This window comes from Prenolepis imparis, unplaced genomic scaffold, assembly GCF_030444845.1.
Source record: "Prenolepis imparis isolate NDT839.2.m4 unplaced genomic scaffold, iyPreImpa1.0 SCAF_1, whole genome shotgun sequence".
Classification (NCBI taxonomy): domain Eukaryota; kingdom Metazoa; phylum Arthropoda; class Insecta; order Hymenoptera; family Formicidae; genus Prenolepis; species Prenolepis imparis.
Genome location: NW_028141159.1, coordinates 1,992,157 through 2,016,608, shown reverse-complemented (window position 1 = coordinate 2,016,608; position 24,452 = coordinate 1,992,157). Strand labels below are relative to the sequence as shown.

The 24,452-nt window shown below is 32.6% G+C and overlaps 3 protein-coding genes across 6 annotated transcripts in view; 1 reads left to right on the top strand and 2 right to left on the bottom strand.

Annotated features, from left to right (window-relative positions):
• Positions 1 to 2,355: 2,355 nt before the first annotated feature.
• Positions 2,356 to 11,971, bottom strand: LOC145941668 (venom acid phosphatase Acph-1-like). 3 transcript variants are annotated; one of them, XM_083047905.1, is made up of 9 exons: positions 11,837 to 11,971; positions 9,546 to 9,745; positions 6,147 to 6,230; positions 5,942 to 6,063; positions 5,743 to 5,853; positions 5,108 to 5,373; positions 4,359 to 4,636; positions 3,613 to 3,827; positions 2,357 to 3,519 (listed from the first exon to the last, which is right to left on the bottom strand). In XM_083047905.1, exons 4-9 carry the CDS (start codon positions 6,053 to 6,055, stop codon positions 3,349 to 3,351), a joined length of 1,155 nt encoding a protein of 384 aa, XP_082904031.1. In that variant the 5' UTR covers positions 6,056 to 6,063; positions 6,147 to 6,230; positions 9,546 to 9,745; positions 11,837 to 11,971; the 3' UTR covers positions 2,357 to 3,348. The 3 variants fall into 3 exon arrangements, with proteins under 3 accessions (XP_082904039.1, XP_082904031.1, XP_082904022.1); XM_083047896.1 differs by having other exon boundaries at positions 9,546 to 9,805; positions 11,837 to 11,917; XM_083047913.1 differs by lacking the exon at positions 11,837 to 11,971 and having other exon boundaries at positions 2,356 to 3,519; positions 5,108 to 5,238; positions 9,546 to 10,510.
• The window catches only part of LOC145941638 (synaptogenesis protein syg-1), a 273,743-nt gene continuing 261,225 nt past the window's right edge, over positions 11,935 to 24,452 (top strand). The window contains exons 1-4 of one of the 2 annotated variants that reach the window (XM_083047832.1): positions 11,935 to 12,074; positions 14,071 to 15,031; positions 15,151 to 15,391; positions 15,872 to 15,912. The gene's annotated coding sequence lies outside the window, so the exon portion shown is untranslated. Of the gene's footprint in view, positions 12,075 to 14,070; positions 15,032 to 15,150; positions 15,392 to 15,871; positions 15,920 to 24,452 lie in introns of both variants that reach the window. The other variant, XM_083047838.1, reaches the window with a different exon arrangement.
• The window catches only part of LOC145941649 (limbic system-associated membrane protein), a 203,006-nt gene continuing 199,820 nt past the window's right edge, over positions 21,267 to 24,452 (bottom strand). Inside the window, 1 exon segment of the mRNA XM_083047852.1 lies at positions 21,267 to 24,030. Within this exon segment, the coding sequence (XP_082903978.1) occupies positions 23,960 to 24,030 (71 nt within the window). The 3' untranslated portion in view covers positions 21,267 to 23,959.

Sequence of the window (24,452 nt, the reverse complement as noted above, 5' to 3'; positions counted from 1 at the left end):
TAATCCGTGTTAATCTAGCGTTACGAATAGTCAGATTGCCTAATAACAACTTAATTAATATATTACCGATTTTATTGATTTTACTGATATTATTGATTATATAATTTTTTTTCTATCTCTCTTTTAAATCTCTCAATTATTATATAGTGACATATTGTTTTATGTATGTAGTATATAAAACTTACTAATCAAACAATTTTTTTATAATTTATTTAAAACTTTTTAAATTATAATTACTTTAATCATATAAAAGTGAAAAGGAAAGGATTAATTGAGAATTTTTTGTAAGTTTATTACACTAATCAATATTTGCAAGGTTCAGATAAAATGTAGAGATATGTGAAATATTAATCTCACACACACACACACACACACACACACACACACACACATACATACTTGTGCGCGTGCGGTTAAAAATTAGAATTATGTAATAAAAATTTCTATATTTTAATTCGTTAATTCTTCGTCTTTTTTTTCTCTACACGTTTAATCTCCGTTATCTGGCGATAAGAATCAGTCGTCTACATTTTTACGATGTTGCAACGATATTTCTTCAACTTGGCGAAAAGTTCTCAACAAATGCCATATTCTACGTCATACCAAAGGTATATTCCAAAGGGCATAATTTAAAGAACTTTCTTGAGGTTGTCGCGAACTCTAGCGCGCGCGGCAGCCAAACGAAAACCCAGTTTGAATGTAAGAGTATGTAAATGATAGGAGCTGCTAGGAGAGAGTTCATTATAACCGGGTATGGTGCGACCACAAAATTGTTCGCGGAAACTTTTGTGAATGGCAGTTAATTATAATTAATTCCGTATTGTCTACTCGACAGCTCGTGTTAATTCCTTGCCACCGACGAATCGCACGCGAACGCTACCGCAGAGTTTCAGTTGGCACTCACTCGCGCAGACAAATTATTACGGATGTTCAATTAAATCGTGCATTTTCAAACTAACTTTCGCGCGATCGATTTTTTTTTTCGGCGAATCTTTTGCATTTCTCGGTCGTTGCATCGCGCAGCGATCCGGAAACTTAAGGAATGCTCCGGATATTTGATTTTTTTCATTCCTTGCATTTAAAAATGAATTTATCGTTGTACTTACGTATCTCTATTTTAGAGAAAGAGGAGGAAGAACAAGTAATAGAAATTATGGTTATGAGGAAGCTGATTCTTCGTCAACTAATTTTAATGGATAATTGCATATTAAGTAGCGGAATCCTTGCAATCGAGAGTTATCGAAAGCGCGTCTTCTTTACTGTATTACTTTCAAACTTTAAAGTTTAAACTACTTACTACATACTTTGCGAAATTTTATACTTTATATAGCATATAGGATATCTCGGAGCTAGCGAACTGCCTTTTATCTATGGATTTTTAGCTAAATTCAAAGTCAACTTTTACTTGGGGAGAATAAAAATGTGTTGAGGATTTTAAATTATTATAAAAATAAATTGTATGAGAATTAAGTTTCAAAGGAATGCAAATAATGAATAAGACTTTATTTCTTATTTTAATCAGACTTTACTTTAACTTTTGCGGATTTGAGATTTCGGACTTTATATAATTTGAAATTTCAGGCTTTAATTTATAGATTATAAAGATACCGGGGAAAATTGACCGCGTGGAACGCATCTCTATTTGAAAAATATTCGTATTTTGCGTATGATAAAATGATGTATTTTTATTAGTTATAAATTAACACGGTCGACATTTTTCGATATAAAACACGATTTAACGGTCGGAATATATTGGAAATTGAGCGATGATTGATTCAATCGTAGTATCGTATCGTAAAAGTACGATAGAACTCGATTCAATACAAGTGCCCCGATGCTCTTGTATCCGCAATTAGAACGATTTCACGAGTTTAATTCCGCAGAATTAGGAGTGCGGAACTGGTTCTTCTCATCCGGGCAACTCTCGGAAATTTCAAGAGTTTATCCCGATGGAGCGAGGGAAGGATTACAGGAGAGAAAAAGGGGTAACAGAAAAGGATGGTCCGGTACGAAAGAAAAGGGAAAAAGAAAGACCAACTTTCTTTGCAATAGCTGAAACATCCTGTTCTTTTAGCGACGAGTTTCGCGATGATTTTTAAAATTGAGAGAACATGGTTGCTAATTCATTCTTTACACAAGAAGCTACATTGTTTCTAATAACATTTTTATCTTACAAAAATCATTAAGATTTTTTTAATTACATAAAAGCAGTTATCTTAATTTATAAAAAAAAATAAAGATTTATTTATTACAAATTAATTAATTTTGGATCTATAACAGCTGTAGGTTGAACGCGTAATGGATAATATTGTAGGAAAAGAAATTTCAGTGAAGAATATTTTTATTTGATCACTTTCTTTATTTTATCATATATTTTATTACATGATATATGAAAAATTGTATATAATGTTTTTTTTTTTTATGAAAAAGCTTCTCGAATAAATGTATGTACATGCTTGTAGAAAAGATTAATTATTCACAAGTAATTAAATAAAGTAAATACCTTACCGATGTAAGTGGTAATAATGTAAACGAACAAATTAAGAAGCGCTGATATCTGCTTACGCGAGACGGTCGAAAAGATTTAACCTTAATGGAAGTTGCGGGAGTGTATCGCAGAACGGAAATATGTGGTGTATAGGCCCAACGGCGAATTGTCCCGAGAGTGTATGTGTGTGTGTGTGTGCGAAATAATAGGGTAATTGTTATGCTACGGCACGGTAGGCGGAGGATCTGAGCTCCGTGTCTTCGATAAGACACGCGGCTCTGGGCATACTTAACGAACTTAACTTTTCGCGATCGTATGGGCATCTAGTTTTCGACGATGCGCGATAGCAGATAATAATGAGAAAAGTATAATAAAAATCCGTCCCCTCTGTCTTATCCAACAGCGGAGACAGAGGAATGACAGTCTCGTAATTCCTTTTTTTTTTTACCTCGTGTAAAATCAAGGAGATATAAAATTGTAAATTTACAATTTTTTATAAACTATTCGGTCGAAATAAAATTGATTCTCCAATAATGAGAGAAGCTAATAATAAGAATATATATATATGCGTTTTTTAAATATTTTTATCCGAATCGTATTATCTCAATTAACGTTATTTAAATTTTAAATTTGTTTCCAAATTGATTTAATTTTTTTGTCTTAAAAAAGAGAAAAAATTATTATATAGATATATAATAATAACAGAGAAAAAATTATTATGTAGATATAAAATTATTATATAAATATATAATCAATTTCATTTAAAATCTTATAAAAACTTTAAATGTCTTTCAGATTTTTGTCAAATTTAAATACTATGTCACGAAAAAAATTAATAAAAGCAGTCAAAACTAAAATCGTTAATAATTATCAAAATTTAACATCATTTTTTCTGGACATTCCATTTCTTCGTTCGTCGCAGTTGACTCCGATAATAATAGAACGAATTTATCATACGGGCATAATACTACCTCGCAGCCAGGGATGATTTTTTCTTCTATTTTTGTTGGGATACCATAATAATATAATACCTACCAAAAATAAGTATTATTCGTTAATTGTTAGGCATTAGTGGTACAAGGATTATTTGCAAATGTTACTGGCAGACGAAATTAGATTCTTACTTTCACAAAAAACTCGCCATTCTTTTCATGCAATTCTATGATGACAGAGCTCGTGTATTTTGGAACTTCGTTTTCGTTATCCTTATTGATCTTCAAAGCATTTCTTATTGCGAACACATTTAAGTCGTGTCCAGAGAAGAGATTGAGTCTTCGATTTGCTAAGGTTCCATTCCTCACTTTGTCCATATCGTTAATTATTCTGCGTAACAACGTACCTGCAAAAAAATTGCATGAATATTTTATAAAAATATATAGACACATACATACATGATATATTCATATATGAACATTTTGTATTAAATTACACATGATTGAGATGTGCATCGATCTTTTTAATGCAATCATTAAAATAATAGATTTAATTTTTTTCTCAATCAGAATAATTTATTTCAATTCTTAGTAATTATCTGTATATTAGAGATCTAAAACGATAATGTGCTTCAGAATGCTGTTATTTATAATGGGGAATATATATTTCTTGCATATTTAACATATATATATTACAGTAAAAATAACTTTTTTTTTTAAAACTTGTGACATTGAAAATGGTCATATTTTTGTCAATTTTATAGTATATATATTTATCTGAGAGAAAATCAAATATAAAAGAAAATGAAAGAACAAGTAAAATAGCCGAATGTCATTTATATAACCAAAATATATAATATTTAAGTACAATCGCGGAGATTAATCTTTAATAATTAGAGAATTTACAAGCAAAATGTATGTTTTTGATTCAAACATACCTCCATTTAATCTATTTAACTGGCCGTAGCTAAATAGTTTGAATTGGAAAATAGTAGCTTCCAAAAGTTGATTTGGAAATACGCTTCGCGTCCACTGTGGCAAAAATAGTCCATAATTTGCTTCTGAATACAAAGTACCATATACAAGAAAAAGCGGGTACGTTGTGTTAATATTTTTTCCTGTATAAATCGATACGTCTTTCATTAATTGAGCAAACTTTGCCAATTCTGTTTTTATTTCTGGAGTTTTTAGCATATCTCGATAAAGTCGATAAAATCTATTGAAAAAATGCACATATTTAAAATAATTTTAAAGAAATAAAATTTAAAGAAAAAAATAAGATTAATATTATTTATATAAAATTTATATAAAATTTATATAATATAAAATTTATATAATACAATCTTTTTAAATATAGTGACGCGTTCTTTTTAAAACGTAATGTAAAAAAAGTCTTAAATGTTACAAAATTGAATTAAACTAATTAATAAAATAGGCTAATTATATGTAAAAAAAATTAATGTTCTAAATGTTAAGAAAAAAGAGAATTATACTGTATACATTTGTTTAGGTCCGTCAATCGGGTTTGCCTTACATATATTGTATATCGTTTTTGTTTCATCAATTTGCCATAATTTATTATTACATCAATATAATTAAAAATCAATATAAGTAATATATTACTATTGTATTACTTAAGATGTACGATTTATTGTTATAGATTGGTAAAGAGAAAAAGATTACTTACACGGGGCATACCATTGGAAACATCAGCATATCTTGAGCATCATAAATGAACGAGAAATCTACTGGTTGCCAAGGAAGCACCGGACTCCACTTCTGCACATCCACAGGTGGGTAAAGTGCCGCGCAAACTAACTGTAAGGTCATTTTGGTCCTAGGAATCAACGAGGAATGTGCATAGACATTTGGCGGATAATAAAATTGTCCGAGAAAATTCTTGTATCTGTTTCTTAGCATCAATCCAAGTTCATACGATCTCTTTTTGCCGGCCTTGAATAATAACATTATTAATAAAAATAAATAATAAGATGGAAAATAAGGCATAATATTTTACTTTCGGGTCACTTTCTCTCTTCTAAAGAGATGGAAACACTTGAGAATAAAGGAATAATATCTTCCAAACACGAAAACAAAGAAATGAAAAAAATGTCAATCTTTTCGTTATTATTACGGGCGTATTTACCTAACCGTATTTGCTCTCTCGATGTATATGTATTACGTATGAAAGATAGGTATTTCCGCAGAATTGTCATAATTTCTATTTTTTGAAAATTTAAATATGTGACAAAATATATAACATATTCGATTTTATTAACAGTGAAAGGATTAAAAATGTGATGTATGAATAAAATATCTTACAATAGTTAACTGACCGCTGCCGTCTGGATGGTAGGTATAATCTCTATATGGATCAGTTGGAAAAGATTCCTTATTTGCAGTGTCTACTGTACGATCGCCATGTCTAAATACCTGAAATTTTTAGTGTTACAATAGTCTCGAGTTTTCTAAAAGAAATCTTTTTTTGCTAATTGTAAATTATATAATTTTCATATCATACCGCGCTCACAAATCGTAATGTGTTTTCTTGCATTGGACAATATGCTTCTAACGTAGTAAGTGAACCGAAACAAAGTATTAGGACAATACCTAAATCACGTTGCAATTTCGTCATCCTTCGAACTAAATGCATAATAATTATGAAATTTAAATATTTCACATTGATGAGTCTGCAATAAAAATATGATTGTTGTGTAATTACTTACATTAGGAAGTACTCGTCTGATGTTTCTGATGTTCTTTGATCTTCTGATGATTTTGCCAAAGTGACGGTACTGATCGGTTTTATGCTGAATCAGCGGTTTTATATAATATAAATATATGTACACACACTCACACATATATATACATATATATATATATATATACTTGTTTGAAAGATAATCATGTAAATATTTAACGATCTATTATCAACTGCCGTGTTTCTCATATCAAACAAAAATAGAAGAATGTGTAAATAAATGTATATAAATAAGGTCATTATATTTTTTTTATTTTGTGTGCAAATTTCAAAATTTAATTTAAATAGGTATATGTGATTTTTGTTTGTCATTTTTTAAAGAAACTTCATCTAAATAATGTAAGTTTTATAATTTATAATGAGTATCAAACAGAGTAATCATACATTTTTAATTTATAAATCAAATTTAATCATAAAATAACACATATATTAAATATTTCTATTTTTTAATTAATTAAAGAATATATAACAATTTCTTAAAATATAATATAAAATTATAGAAATAAAAAATAATATATATGAAGAAAAATAAAGATAAGTATTACATTTTTTACGAGAAAGAAGATTGATAAAGAATCGTATTGTATAATTGTCTGAATAGCGCGATAACATATGTTGCTTTTTGTCTTTCAAATCCAAGAAACTGTATTAAGCCAGTGAATAAATGATGCCACTTTTATAGATATAGACAAAGGTTAATTACTTTAATTAATGCAATTGATGCAATTGTATTAGAAAATGTATCTGTGCTATTATGCGATGTGAAGAGTACGGATATTATTAGACCTTGATTTGAAGAGGTAAAAGTAGCTAAATATATAATTCAGTTCTATTTTTATTATTATTTAATATATTTGACTGAATAAAAAACTCGCATTTTAATATTATAAAGTGACAAGAAAGGTGAATGTATGTGTTTGACATGGGTCACAGGGCAGTCAACGTGTTAATTATTTACTAGCTCCATAAATAATTTATTATAAATAAATTATAAAATAAAAGAAGAGAAGAGACATGTTGCTAGTTTTATCTAAAATTCTAAAACGATTAATGATATATAGAAAATATGATTATTGAAAAGAAGAAAGTAGACTCTCTTATTCAAGTGTTATATTTAAATACGTCACATACGTATGAAGTTGATAACAGATTAAAGTGTACGAAGTATACGAATGTTTAAAAACGAGACGAATTTATGCATCAATAATATATGTATATATATATATATATGTGTATAATTCTAAAGTTAATTTTCCAAAATTTCGATAACAAATTTCTATAAATTTATGATATAATTTTTTTATTATTAAAGTTAAATTTTTATTAAACACTATATATATAAACAAGAATGTAATATTAAATTATATTCTTGTATTACATATGATGTCATAAAATGAGATAGTGGGATGAAACATCGAAGGTTCTGCATGAAAATATAAATTGAAAATCAATGGAATATAAAAAAGGATCATCTATACGAAGTTTTGTTTTTAAGAAAATCAGTTTTAATAGTCATCGAAAAACACTTAACACTAGTTTTCGCATATTGATATAGTATGAGATTCTTCATTGATAAACTTGTGATATATTTGATATCTATGAAGATAAGAAACAGATATAAAGATGTTTATATAGTACTAGAAAACACAGAGCACAAGATATTGCCGAGATAATACATTTTATTCATCATGTTAGAAATCGTGGAGGGATTAAAAGCTTCTTGTACATTAGAAGAACCCTTACCTTGATCGTTAGATTAATACATTATTCAACATTATGTAGCTCAAAATTCTACTATGTTAAAAGAGTGGGGACTATATAGATCGTAAATACAAATAAACAATTTTACATTCATAATAACAAATCTATATAGCAATTAACAATATATATGCGCTCTTAATACTCGGATTTTCCATGATATTTTATAATCTTTCATAATTGCATGATTCATAAATATTGTTACGTTACGATTATTTTGCAATCAGAGCATTTGAGCAATTTCTGAAAAAAGCATATTCTGAAAATCTCCATCTGTTACTTGCGCGTTATTTATTCAACGATAACGTTGATGAAACAAATAATTATTTAAGCGGGCTATTGTTTCTTTGCATTTTAAATAATCCACAAATTATTTATATGTATGATTTTTTATTTATCCTTTCGAATATTCCGACAATTAGAGAAAAAAATAATTATATTGTAACTTTTTACGTTGTCATTGGATTTTTTAGATTTTAATCTTATATTTCCTAATTTTTAAAAAGAAAGAAAAGAATCTTCGCGGATATTGAATACTATTTTAAGTCGCAATCTGAATTTCTCTTCTTTTCTTTCGTCCTTTTTTTCTTTTCCTCTTTTATTGCGAATATTTAAGGAATATGCGAATCATAAGAGGGAATACAAATCTCGTAGACAAAATTCGTTTGGCAAAAGTTTCTACGTTCGACATTATTAGCAACGATAACGTAATATGTAGTTCTTCGGGAAATTTTTTAACCGTGAAATGAAAAAAAAGGAATCAAAGTTCAATTCAATGAATCTAAAATATATCACTTCTCATTAGAGAAACTTGCCGTACAAGAGGTTTAAAAGCGCAGGAAAAGTATAAAGTGGTTCGCGAACCACACGGTAGCCAACTTTCTTTCTAAGTTTAATACTGATGAACTACGCGAATGCTCGAATGAGGATATGAATACCGAATGAACAAATGAACACGTGACTGCACGGATGACTGCAATGAGACTAGATATAAGAAGTGATAATAATTCTAAAAGAATTGTACAAGTATCATTAGGTTCTTTTACATGCTTTATGGTGAGATGGGAGACCTTATAGACGAACAAATGCATATATTAGAAAAATTTTTGGTCAAAACTTTGACTTTTAGAGCTTGTGGTTAATATAATTTGGAGTATCGTACATTTTATATCACATCAAAGTCATCTTGATGCTGAAGAAAAGATGTCTTCTATATACATATAAGCCAATCATAAAATTGAGAGAATTGGATAATAATACATATTATCCAATTCTCTTAATTTTGTGATTGGAAAATTAATGTACTCCACTTGTATATTCAACAATTTTTATTAATCAAGAAGCTTCATCTCTTCGTTTAAAATACAAGATTTTAAATATTAAAAATATATAGCACGAACATTGAAGATTATTTTGTATCGTTTTGATTTAATAAATTGAGACATTCTTTTTTTATAATTATATTAATCATAATATGCACAAAATCTATATTTTTTGCGTTATATTTTAACGATAGATTTTTTGGTCAGTTTGAAGTCATTAAAACATAAAATAGTTGCAACTCACATCGTTATAATGTTATACCATTTATATTTCATGTACTTACTTATAACGTTAAAACTTTGTAATGTCCAGGATTCTTCAGTACTTCTTTTTGATAGTAGTGTGTTCTACGTTGAAATACTTGAAATACTTTTGTCACCACTTAGTATTAACGATAAATGACTGAGAAAAATGAGACTTGATTTTTTTTCTTTTTGTGGTGTAATTGTTAATTCGATCACACACAACGAACTGGCTGTACACCTACAATATGACGCGAACTTCTTAACATTTTCCTATTACCCGCTATTTATGGATATTGATCTAAAGATTTGAGAAACCGAATAACCGCATATTAAATACATGCGCGTGAATGTTTAATTATGCAATTTTATTAAGTCATTGATAAGAGCAAAGATATGACGAGGAAAAAAATAATAAGCGCGTCTTCATATGCGAGTCATTTCACGAAAAAGTTTTGTTTAATTTTTTTCGATTTTTTCGTTTTTTATATCACGACATTTTAAAGAGAATTAGAAAAATTAGAGCTGGAATTACAACTGTCATTTCTTAGTTCTTATTAGAACGATTTCTTTGATTCATGATTTTATCTTCATTTCACTATAAATTTTGACAATCCATCTCTTTTACATCTCTTGTTTACAGGTTCCTCTTCGTCATCTTCTCTTTTTATTTTGACAGAAATCACAAACTCAAATAAAAATTATTTCTTACATTTTACTTTAATTAATTTTCCATTTTTTTATTATTAAAATTGAACTGTCAAAATTTCGAGTCCGGTTTCTGCAATATTTTTGGAGCCACCATATCACAAATATTTACCTAATTATCTAATTTTGATATTTTTCGTTTCCCACTGGAAAAAAAATCGATTTTAAAATGGTCGAAAAGTCTGTCATTAATTTGTCAGCTACATTAGATTTGCGATAAATCTGTGTATCTGTATATTATATAATTGTGTATATTACATAATTAATATAAATGCAGTATTATTTTGATTACTAAAAAATTACAAGAAAAGAGGAAAAGCGAACATACTTGTATGAATTTTATTTCTTAAATTCGAAGAGACATTACGTCACAGATCTTATCGTGGCAATTAACTATAAAGATAACAAATGCTATGAGACATTATTTGCAGTATTTGATATCAAGAGTAAACAAAATTACTATTATCCAAAGATTACTTTAAAGTACATAATGTTTTTACATTTCTGAAATGAAATCTGTTTATATTCTTAAACAATCGTGTTAAGTTAAATTCTGTCTTTCTGGATGTAAATTATATTCTTACAATTTTTTTATATATACAATACATATTCTCATTACACGTGCTTGAATTCTTAAGTTGCATTCTTATTTGACGGATGAATTGTACTTTATTTTCTTGATTATATATTATTCGAATTCCTACGGTGTAGAATTAGATGTGTAATGTATTAGATTAGCACATGTGTACATTATATATATTATATATGTTGTTTGATCTACTTTTTGTCAAGATATTCGAATAAAATAGTGATAGAAGTATCAGAGCAGAAATAACTTGAAAAATTGACCAAACTTGATTACATTATCGATTTTTTCTTTTTTTTTAGCCATTGTACATGAATGCGATTTTATACACGTGTATCTCCTTTCAAGTATTTTCTTATTTTCTCACTTCGTAGACAGAACCTAAACAAATCACGTAAACAAATAGTAGCTATTTCGACATTACAGTTTTGTAAATTTTATTCCGTCTAGCGGATATGTTGGTTTGCATTATAAAAATCAAGCACATCGGAGAAAAAATTTTGATTAATAAAGTATCAGTTCATCAAGCGTTTTATATTTTATATAGTTAAATATTCATGCGCGTGTATGATAATTTCTATTAATTTATTACAATTTCTGCGTAGTTTTTTAATGATTTTTTCATCACATTTCAAATCTGGAAATTAATAGAAATATCGTGATTTTTAATATTTTCAATATTAAGACTGAAAATTAACTAAATTATATAATTTTCATCGATCCTATTATATTTTTTATCGATCCTATGTAATGTAAAACACAACTTGGAATCAATTTTTATTGGAAAACATCTATCAATGATTGAAAGGATTAAAGACCAAGTTTGAATGTTCAAAACTATAAGATTAAACAATATTTTGAGTATAGGCAAGTTTCTCTTGCAATTTTAATAATCCCTATATAGCAAAAATATCGAAGAGGAATATTATTTCTGTGCGATCTTTCGAATTTTAGTTCCTTAAAATTTGTAAATAAAAAATTCTATCGAATCGAATTCTCTCCCTTTTTAAGATTAAATGTTAAAATAGAGTCACATACGTTTAACAAATGCGAAAGATTTAACTCGCGAAAACAATCACATTTATATTTTCAACGGAAAAATAAGTGAATTTTTCTTGTTCTCCACAGAGTCGGAAGCAACATCCCTGATACCGTTCACCATTCACCACCGTCAAGTGAGAGAAGTAACACGTTCGAAGGAAATATGTCACGCGCGATGTGAGATGCCGGGGACACCCAACGGGGGGATATATAGGGACCGACGCTGATCGAAGGGGTAAGTAATTAAAATGGAATCCGACCGGATGGTAACCGCTCGAAAGGGAGGAGGAGGAAGACTAGGAGGAGGAGGAGGAGGAGGGAGAAAGAGGGGCTGACTACGACGTGCGTAGAACATGTCGAATGGAACTGCGATTACAATTCCAGAATGCCGGCGAATAGGTCGAAAAGCCGTTATATCCGCGCGCGCGGGTCAACTGCCGGCCCCCAGGTTTACTCCTCCACTTCGTACCATCGCGTTTCCTAGCGTTGGTCCCCTACCTTACTCCAATATCCGTGCCATCCCTGTTCCTCTCGATTTCTCCTCCTCCCTCTCTCTCTATCTCTCTCTCTCTCTCTTCCTCACTCATCCCCGTCGTCAGCCACGGCACTGGAATTCGAATTGTAATTTCTAACCGCGCGACTACGCACGAGCCATTACCTTGCCGTTCGAAATTCGTAAACGGATTGCGGATTCCCGGACTTCTACGCGGCTCGTACTAAGAATCCATCCCTCTCTCGTACAGGGGTGGATTCTTCGCGCCGAATATGCATGATACGTGCCGCCACTCTTCGTTCGATTCGCCTTGTGTGTCATATTTCGAGATACATCAATACATTCTCTCTCGTATCTGCGTCATTGTCCGCAAAATGTTTGTATCGATCATGGCTGGAAATCGTTCTCAATCCTCACATGATCATAAAATTAATAACATCATTTCAGAATTGTTTCACATTCAAATATCTTGTGTGCCAATTCCCTTTCTAAAAAAGGCATATTAAGTCGATTCTCGAATATATCGTAGTCCACTCGAATGTATCGAAGTCATTTCGAAAGTCTCGAAATGTATTGTTGCCTCTTTTCCGCGTTGCCGATTGGTTCTGTCGTTGCGCTTATTTCGGCTGTCATTGCATATTTTGACAGTTGTGTGCATCGAGGGGTTAACAGTGTATTGAAAGTTATGTGTATCAGGGATTTTGTGTATATAATTGCAATTAGAGAGTAAATTGTTAAAATCTGAAGAATATTCTCCACACAGTTGAAAAATATTTGTGTTAAATTTAACAAATATCACATGTCCCAAACGGTCCACAGAAATTTTTGTGTTAATTTAACATAATACGGATATGTTAAATGATGACACGAATATTGTGTTAATATTTTAACATAAAATAAATGCAAACTTCAAGTAAACTTAAAATAAATTTTGTATTAAATTAACATAGTTTTAATGTAAAAATTAACTTAAAAAATTGTTAATTTTACATTTTATCATCCCCACTTATATTATAAGGTAAAATTAACATTTTTTTTGTAAATTTTAACAGATAAATCTTGTCACTAATAATATCGAACATATTTATTGTGTAAAATTAAAAGTAAATACACATTGTTATTTTTACACTTTTTTCAGTTATTTTAATAATTTAAAATTTGAGTTCAATTAACACAACAGCAATATGTTAATTTAACACAAAAATTTTAACGGGGACCGTTTTTAACAAGAAACACAAATTTTCAAACTGTGCAAGTATTTTTCAGATTTTAACAATTCACTCGCTAATTGCAATTATATACACGAAATTCCTTGATACACATAACTTTCAATACACTATTATTAACTCCTCGATGCACACAACTGTCAAAATAATGACAGCCGCTCACGAAATAAGTGCAACGACAGAACCAATCGGCAACGCGGAAAAGAGGCAACAATAATACATTTTGAGATTTTCGAGAGGACTTCGAGACTTTCAAAAATCAATAATATATCTTTTTCATTGAGGAACTAGAGAAAAACACAAGCGCGCGCTACGCTGGCATCATTCTTCGATCTTATATTAAAAAGAACGATATTTAAAACAAAATAATATAAAGTTTTATTTAAACTCGAGAGAGATTAATATATTTTGACAGAAATCAGCTGATTAAAGCGTTAATTTTAAAATAAAAATATGTTATAGAAATTAAAATAATAATTTTGTAAATAATATATTATAATATTTTTTGACAGCTATATTGGAGCTCGCACGCCATACATAACGCGCAACACGTCACACATTGCGACAAGATGGCCGAGTCCCAAGTCGTAGTGGTGGGAGTCGCAGCCATGGAGCTCGCACGCCATACATACGCTGCGACCCCCACCACTACGACTTGGCCATCGGCCATCTTGTCGCATCATGACGTGTTGCGCGTCATACATACGCTGCGTCCCCCACCACTACGACTTGGGACTCGGCCATCTTGTCGCAACGCGTGACGTGTTGCGCGTCTCGTAACTGGCAGTGCCAGTCCGGCGTCCGTCATCTGTACAGCTGTTGTTAGGTGCATTTCGTTGTTCGCGATCCACGTTTGCGCGCTCATCGTCGGTCCGCGACAGTACGAGTGTGAGATTAGTGTTTTAACGTGCTTAATTATCGTATAAATCTGATCGCGTCGCGAAATCGTGTATACCGACATCGTGATCGCGATCGCACGAGCGAGTCCATACGCAGGCGACTTCATTACACAGGCGAGTCTATACCGGTCGGATCGAATTACCGCTTTCGACGCGAGTTTTTCGGCGTTGTCGATCCGATTTCTACGTCGTTCAATTGTGATATATAAAACATAGTGAAATGTAATGCCCATTTCTTGGAATATCGGCGACTCCTGACCTAACCTGAGTGCGTCGCGGGGGAGTCGCCGCATCATCGTCGTTCGATGAGGTTAGGCCCACCTCCGATAAGTTGGCCTCGAAAAAAGCGGCGACGCGAAAACAGAGCATCGGTTTTATTCGCGCGCGAATAAGCTCTCGCGATTCTCGCGTTTAAACGCGTCGAAAATGTGATATCTAAAATTCGGGCGTCGCCGCGCGCGTCGTGAACGAAAAAAGAGTAACGCGAGTGTTTCGAAGCTTCTACGAGGAGGAGGCCCACAGGGTGGCGGAGATCAACATATGCCCTACAACTCCGCTGCTGCACATAATATCGGTGAGTCTTAATTTATTCTTTAATGGGCTAATTTTATAAAAAATATTTTTCAAAAATAATGATATAATAGTTAATAATAATAATTAGATAATATAATTAATAAATTTGATTTATTTCAGAGGGCCGAGCGAATAGTTTTCGTGTTATTTTTCCATCGAAATAATAATAAAATGCGCGTTGCATGTAAGTAATCTACGTCGGGAGTGCCGTACAAAGTACCGTGCGATTGTCATTCGTTGATTTTTATGCGTGATCGTAATTAACCGTGTTTTCGCGAGTGTCATGTACTAAAGACGACCAGCAATAAGAGAGGTGGAGGAGGCCCGGGGAGGCATCGAGCAACAGTGAAGCAATCGTGAGGTGAGTAAATTTTAATTATTTAATACTTGACAATTTTATGAAATTAATTGTTTATTTATTTTAATGATTCGTGTTTTGTTATTGTGTAATATAATATGTATAATGTATTTTATATTTTGTTTTAAAATATTAAATAAATTATTTACAATAATTAATATTTTTTTATATAAATAGATATATATATTTTTTTTGGAATTGCGTTGTGTTTAAAATTTTTAAATTATTTTATTAGTTATATATAAATTTTTGATTTTCACTTATAATAAAATTTAATCTTTAAGAAAAATTTTTTTCTTAAAGCATTTTTTGTGTAACATTTTCTTTGTAGTATTTATTTTAGTAAATAAAGATTGAATATTAAAAAAAATAGTCAAGAAATTCAATAAAAAGTTTAATTAATATTTAACGTAATTATTATTTTTTTAAATATTAATTATTTTAGATACTGATTTATAATTTGTTAATATTTATATTTTGCAGATCAACATGTGCGCTACACTCCGCTGCTACGCGTCGTACCGGTGAGCGGTGAGTCTTAATTTATATTCTTCAATGGTCTAATTTTATAAAAAAATATTATTAGTTTTCTTTGTATCGTTAAAATTAATGAACAAAGTTAAATTTCTCGTACAAACTGCCTCAATTTTTGATCTTTCGGTATTTTCTAACAAGACAGTTAAAAAATTTGAAGCCTCTATTATTAGTTCAAAATTTAATTCGCAAATTAAAGCTTTATTAATATTTTTTGACAGAAATCAGCTGATTAAAGCGTTAATTTGCTAATTAAATTTTAAAATATTAATATGTTATAAAAATAAAATAATAATATGTTTTAAATAATATAGTATAGTACTTTAAACTCGATTAATATTTTTTGATAGTTATCAACTGATTTCTGTAAAAAATATTCGAGTTTAATGTATTATAACATATTATTTACAACATTATTATATTTTAATTCTTATAATATATTTTTATTTTAAAATTTAATTTGCAAATTAACACTTTAATCAGCTGATTTCTATCAAAAAATATTAATCGAGTTTAAACAATCTTTATATATTTTTTTTAATATAAAATCGAAGGCTAGCGCGCGCTTCTGTTTTCTAGTAATTTATAAATTTTGACATTTTAGTTCGTGCTTCAAATATTTTCTTTTCAATTTAAGATACATAATATCTATATATCAATAGCGCGTTTTTTTATTTACAAACGATACACTTATATTAGATAGCAAATATTTTTGCGCTCTGCTCTTAAATGATATATATATAGTATACGATGAGAAAGTTACTTTTTTATCACTTTTCTCTTATATATATTTTGTCCCCAGTCCCCACGCAATATTGAAGAAAACCGTCCCACATTAAGACACTCTTGCGTCCACTCAGCGATAATTGCGAGATTATTAGAAATAATTTGTTCGCGTCATTTCGGGGAATAAATATAGACTAGCTGGAACAACGCGCGCGCTAACTTTCTGATAACAAATCTAGAACTTTTGCGGGCGTTCACTATTCTTTCTCTGCACCATAATCGAGATAACGAATTCTCGTTGAGGGAGAAAAATTATATCGACTTTCATCGTACGTGACATACAGTAATTCCGTGCACATCTTGTGGTCGTTTCTGTCTCCCTCCGCTTTTTCTGCATTTTTTGTGTTCGTTGATTTCTATTAGAAAAATCTCTATCGCTCGTTCCTTTCTTTGTATCGTTAAAATTAATGAACAAAGTTAAATTTCTCGTACAAACTGAGCCTCAATTTTTTATCTTTCGGTATTTTCTAACAAGACAGTTAAAAAATTTGAAGCCTTGTTCATTTGATTATTAAAGTTTTAATTTTTTAATCAATTAGCGAAAATTTTCCATTGCATTTAATAAAGACTTCTTAATTTCAATTTAAAATTACGCTACAATAAGATTCCCCGGAAAAAATTAATAAAAAAAATTTGACAAGTCTTCGTGATAATATTCGCGAGTACTTTTCGGCGATTCTCTTTTTCTCTCTCTCTCTCTCTCTCTCTCTCTCTCTCTCTCGAGGGGAAAAGTACATCTTGACAATGCGAAGGGCTGAACGAAGAACAGGGGGCATTGGAGAAAAGAGAAGCACGAATGAATGGTCGACGGAAATGCCTGGCGAGGCGGACCGTACCTATTATGAAGTAAAAGAGACTTAGAGAGAAAGAGGAAGAGCGAGTCCGAAAGTGAATTTAATTCATAATCTGTTGCAATGTGTCTCTTGCCAGAGCAACTCTCATCAAGATTTCATTGAAGTTTTTTTTTCTCTTCGACCATCTCTAAAATACTCTTTCTCTTTCTCTCTCTCTCTCCGAATATTTTGTAAACGTTGCAAGCACCGTTCATCATGACAATTATTCATTTTCCAAAACAATAATATATATGTATAATGTTTGCACATACATATTGTGTTATTCCGTAAATTTTGCAAAGAGAGTGATAAGATTATTTCTACAAATTTTCTTTAGATTGCAATTTATGTACGTTTATTTTAGTGATTTTTTGGGGGGTAAATACAATTTTGTAAAATCTCTAAATTTTTAATTCATCCAAATCTTAAGGCTCCTGGCTCCTTTCTGACCATGTCGAAATCGTGACGTCAGAGGCGAGAAAACACACGCTAAAATTTCTTAGATGCCATTTCGAAATAAAAAAATATTTCGATGAAACAGCACTTCAGATGGCTTTAGCACACTCTTAAAAAACCCCGAAAACTATCCTTTCCCCTTTATAATCAATCAACAGCTGTAAAATGTAATATTATGAAGCCGTCTGGTCTTTGCACATGTGCAGTCATTCCGCATGTCAAAGTCTGACATCTCGATCATTTTACAGATGTTGATTGATTATAAAGGAAAAAGGATAGTTTTCGGGGGTTTTTAAGAGTGTGCTAAAGCCATCTGAAGTGCTGTTTAATCGAAATATCTTTTCATTAAAAAATGGCATCTAAGAATTTTCAGCGTGCTTTCTCGCCTCTGACGTCACAATCCAATATGGCCGCGGTGAGCACCCAGGAGCCTTAAGACACATCTTATATTTTCTCCGTAACTGTTAAGAGTCAGATTTGTACTCTGATAAATATAATACGTAAAGTTTCTGTATATTAAGAGTAAAAAAACTATTCTACTATATTTAAATCAACATTTTTTTAAGAATCTTCTGATATATATATCTTATATTTGAAGTATATAACGAGCGGATAGACGTTGAGAGCTGAATAAACGAGCCGTGTCGATTAAACTTCCACCTCGTCCTCTAATTCTCGGACGAGAAATAGCGCGGTTTTAATTAGCGATTTGCCGCTTACGGGCTTATAAACTGATAGTAACTCGTCGGTGGGGAAACGCGTATGACGTGTTACGTCATCGTTAAAACGTACAGTCGCGGCCGACCCGTCTTCGGGCCGCACGCGGAATTAATCCCGCGGTTAGTATGCCGACCGGCGAATCGCGGCTCGCGTTTACAATGTCAGCGACAATAGACGGCTAAGTATTGTGTAAAGGTTGACACATACTCCCTCTCGATCTTATATAGCGCCATGCCGCGCGATCCGGTTATCTCCGCTCCCGACGTTGTTGAACTTTCGTGCCGTTCCTCCGCCATCTCTCCGCCACATCCCCGGGTCCGGGCTCTTCTCGTCTCCCCCCATATAAACACATAGTCGGCCTGAGATTTAATCCGTCGATGGTAGATAGCGTCTCACTTCGCGGATTTACGTGGCCCAAATATTACGAACAGCAACCACTCGTTTCTCCCCTTTCCACCCCTCAGCCGAATGTTGCTCCCATTTTCCGCCTCCCCTTCCTCTCTCGCAGTCTGTATTCAGCTTACTTGCGGCAAACAGAATCGTGAGTCGAGGGATGAAACGTTTTCGGAGTTCCCCGTAAGCACGTAGGCGTTAGATGTTTAATTAGGATAAAGAACTGAGATCAAATAATTAAATAATGATAAACGAATCTGATTATTTGGCAGTGGAAGCCCTATATCTTTCGTTTGACCCAAATTCATTTAATCCCCCAAAAAAATCATATCTCCATTTATTATTCCCTGCCGCGAGATCGGTAATCTTATCTGTTTCCACATTCTTTTTTTCGGGTTACTAGTTATTATAATAGATCGCGACGAGATGATTTGTAAATTGAGAAATAAAAAGTATATTTACAGAGTCGTATCTCTCTTCTTATACGCTGTTTCATATGAAGAGTAAGGATTTTATATTTCGTCGAGATATATAGGCGAGATGAGAGGGATACAGAGAAAACGAGAAGAAAAACGCGATTTGTAGAGTTCTTACGTAACCCCTTGTTTTATTACATATGTCGAGAATATTCATAAGAACTTCTCGTCTCTTCATGTGTTTTTCTTGTAAATAACAACATTCAACTCAACGTCGCAAAGCATATCGTAATATATTATATAACATATATATATATACTCAATATAGTCCCCCGTAATTCGTATATTTATATTTATATATATATATATATTTGTATTTTCATATTTATAATTTGCGTTATGTATACATATATACCTTCGCGTTCAATATGTCTCGTCGCTCTTACAACGTTGCGAGACGGCGAATTTTCCACGTCGATCCGTACATTACTCATTAGGTGAAAATATCACTTGCTAAGATTTTTTTTACCCTTTTGCGCGGGGGAGTTTCTCCGTGCGGGGAACGACGGCGTACGAAAGAACTGAAAAGCGAAAATTGCGAAAAACGAGAAAAAAAAGAAACGGATTAATGACATATGACACGACGTCATGGGCGTACGCGACACGCCGCACACACTATATTTACCGCAGTCTGCGAAGCTTACATCTACGTATGTAATCCTTATCTCACTTGTATACTTGTATATTTACAGGATTCGTCTCGGTGAGACGAGTCAACATTTTTTTTTTTTTCGAGCACCCTTAGACCGATAATTCGAATAATTCGCGTCGCGTCATTTTCCGTCAGCTGATCGCGAATTTAACGATAATAAGTCATTGTCTGCGATGTAGAAATTTTTTTTTAGTGTTTTCGAAAATTATTTTATAACTAAAATTCCTCCACCCTTTTTCAGTTCAATAGCACGATCAATGACAGTAATTTTGCGAATTTCGCGAATTTTCCGATGACGCGAATTTAGATTCGGAATCGGGAAGGAAATACGTCAACGTCTCTTGTACGACGCTAACGGAAAATGACATTACGCATGTTACACGCACGCAAGAAATCACTGTTGTTGCTTTACACGTGCACATTGCAATCGCATACACGCGTATACATACACACGTACGTACATATATATGTGCTATGCGAGCTCTATGTGGGTTAAGAGCGAGCAGAGATCGATTCTCGATAGACTCGATGTCTGTCGAGTCTTTTTTTAGGCACGACCGACTTATTTTTATTTTGCTGCTTAATGAATTTGATTTTTTTTTTTTTAGAGAGACGAAACTATTTACGAAATGTTAAACTCTCTCTTTAAGAATCCTTACGTCTCGCGCAGGATTATAAAAGTAGCGTTTACTGACCCGCGCATATACATATATGTATATGTGTCTGTGTATGTAACAGAATTTTTAAAAATCATCTATAATCGGCCGTGCCTATGAAAATGCTTCGAAATAAATGACATCACGCTGCGCCCCTAAATCGAGTACAATTATATCTTTTACAAAAGGATTGTAAAGTAGTTGTATATATATATTTCTCGCAAAATTACGTAAAATGAGTGGGAGGTTGAACTGAATGAATCTACGAAAAAGATAATATATCAAGGAACATTTTTACATACATCTCTAAATATAAAAAATGGATTTAAATATCGATGTTATGCACAATCTATGCTATGAAACATTTCTGTCATCATCTTTTTTTTCTTCTAAAACTGCTCTTTTCTAGACCTCGATATAATTTTATTTTCACCAGATTCAAATCGTTTATATAATGCACATACGAAGAATACCTTTTAATGCCGGTTAATCGTTCGCGCGTAAACTCGCGCAAACATTTCGTTTCGAAACAGTCCGAGGAGACAATCGTCAGTTTGCGTTTGAGCAGATTCGAGATTCGAATTCGAAGTCATTCGCGATAAGATTCGCAGAAATTGCACGGCAAAACGCGAAAACTGCGACCGCGATCTCCCCATGCTTATGACTCTTAAAAGGTTACAAGACCGAGAGGTAGTCTCGCGAATGACACGATTACAGACCTCATCAGGGTAAGTCCTACGTAATCCCTAAGTCGAGCCCCGTTTCCCTTCTTTAATCCGTAGCGGGCATTAACTCCTTTGCGCGCAGAGTGCAGGGACTCTCTCGAACCTGTTGCTTTAAACAAGATGTACGCTGAATAATGGATATTCCTAAGTAGTTCGAAGCCCGCTTAAAACCGACGTGGCAGCCGCTCTCGCGCGAGACCGTCTACGGAACAAATCCCAATTTGATCAATTAATGCGTAAACAGATTGATCGCGCGACGTAAACGGCGCGATGAAACGGGATTCGATCGCGCTTTCCCCGAGCAAGTTTCCAATTTATCTTTATTTTCTCCCCGATTTTTCTCCTTCAATCTCGCGAACAGATTTCTAACTACAAAATCCTCCATGTTGACGCGCGAATATGAAATGCATATAACCTTGGTTTTTCATCACGTAATCGTAAGGACAGATCAATTCTTATTAGAAGAACATTTCTTTGCGCAAGCGTAAAAATAGCAAATACAATAAAAGACAGGTAATAAAAGATAAGCTTTCAATGCTTTTGTACTCGAGATCATTCGCTGCACTTATCTGGCATTATGACGTCAGAGATGAGAAATGCAAATCGTAATAATAAACTGGCTTCTTTGCTATTATTTGTATTTTCGATAGCGCCATGTGCCATGATAAAAATGCGTCGAAACCTATTTCATCACCTTCAATTAACAAACAGAATGAATCTACACTTGTCTCATATTTGAATTTTGATAATGAGAAATAGATTGTTTTTTCTGTAATTTAATTAGAAGAGGCTTCAGCACGAATCTTTTTTATCAAGTATGAGTTTTGACAGAAGAAAGATCCGTATTATTTGCTTCGGATTCTACATGCGGCTGTGAGTCTTAATCATCGAATTCACTCGAAAAAAAAAAAAAAAAACTGCTTGAAAGCAATGACTCGATTCCCTCGTTACAGCATATCTCCATTCCGTTCCACTTCCTCCGCCGCAAATTTTCCATTTTCTTTTTTCCCCTCCGTCTCGTCTCCGACTGCCTCCTTAAGCGAGAGCAACTCCTCCGCATCGAATCTGACGTTTTAATCTCAAGTATCCAGATGGGATCCATGATTTCGTACGTAAGGATGCGAGGGGGTTTGAGCGACGAGGAGGAGAATCGGAGAATTCGGAATGTACTCTTGGCAGAACAGAAAGGGTGTGTCCGCGGAGGGAAGAAGTGGAGAGAATCGATGCCGGAGATAATACGCGCTCGCGCAATGCCATATTTCTCTCACGTTTTAGTATCCGAAAAAAGAAAAAAAAAAAAAAAAAAGAAAAGTTGCCGATGCTTAAGGAATACATCGCGGACGAAACCAAGAGAGAAAGAGAGAATTCGGACAGAACTTGATGCCAATAGAAAATAAACTCTGCTCGAAGCGCGATTGTTCTACTCGCAGATACACGCATCATTACGACGAATGATCTTGGAACGCAATTCATCTTCTACGTTGTCGATAAGATTGAAAAATCTTTATTAAGAGAAGAAACTATATATTATTTTTTTTTTTTTCGAAGGGGTATAAATTTAAAAATAGTCGAAAATCCCCCGTCGCTGGGGATGGCAGCTCTCTTGTTTTCAGTCAGTAAACTTTAATCCGATATTTAAGCTCGAGTGGTTTCGTTTTGATATTCCGAAATATTGAGATTTCTTTTTTTTTTTTGTTCTTTTACCGCGACTAAAATTCTCCCATGATGCAGTTAAAAAATATAACGATTCATTTTCTCACACGTTCCCAAATTGCACTCGCAGAGACGGGATCAGACCTGGTATCTGGTTGTGTTTTGTGGCGTCATTGATTACGGCGTTATACAATATATTACACACTGAAAGCGATAGTCGTTGCACTTTGTTAATATCATCCCTTCTTCTCGTTCTCGTTGTTCTCCGCCAATCGCCATCGTATCGTCCGAGTCCATACACACATACAACACAAAAGAGACATACATACACATACACACATATGCACACAGGCAATCTTACAATGAGGGGTTTCGGTGATGGGATTCGTGCTCCTTCAATTCTTGGCCACTCTCGAACTTTGTCGCTACACTAACTTGGCACGCGCGTAAATTATTCTCCGCCATTTAATACGGACGTTAACTACCTCGGTCAGTCTTTGTGTCACTCGTGTGTAATTACGTGTGTGTGTATGTATGGGTGCGTATGATTGTGTATGTTGGGTGTCGGTCCTTCATGTATCGTTTAAATTCTAATTTTTCTTTTTTTTCTCTTTTTTTTAAATCGAGTCCTTTAATTAGGGAGAATCAACACCAATCGCGTATCAACGACGAGAACTTGGGTTTTGTTTATCGAATTATCGTTACGGCCAGAGTAATTAGTAGTAGCGTCACGGTCGTCGTCACGCCCATTGCTGAATCTGGAATTAGACAAAAATTTTCGCTATTTAGGACAAAAAACACTCTGAAAAATTTTCTGTAGAAATAATATTTCTAAATTCAATTTCTGTCAAATACATAAAAATCAATAATTTGCTCACAGATATCAGTACTGCGCTCTGTATTTATAAAATGCTCTAATTTTTAAAAATAGATATGACATTTTGACGTGTATATTAAACAATATTAAATCTTTGCATTAATACAACAACAAAATCTAGGTCAAAATTGTATTATTAATTGTCTCTATTTTAAATAATAATTAAACACTTTATCGCATATTTAAAAACGCGTCTATATATATTTTAAGAGACTCTGGCATCTCAAAGAAACTGTAACACACCGGGGATATATTCGTTTTCGTTGCCACGAGACAAGACGCGAGTAAAAAGAAAGGAGGGCT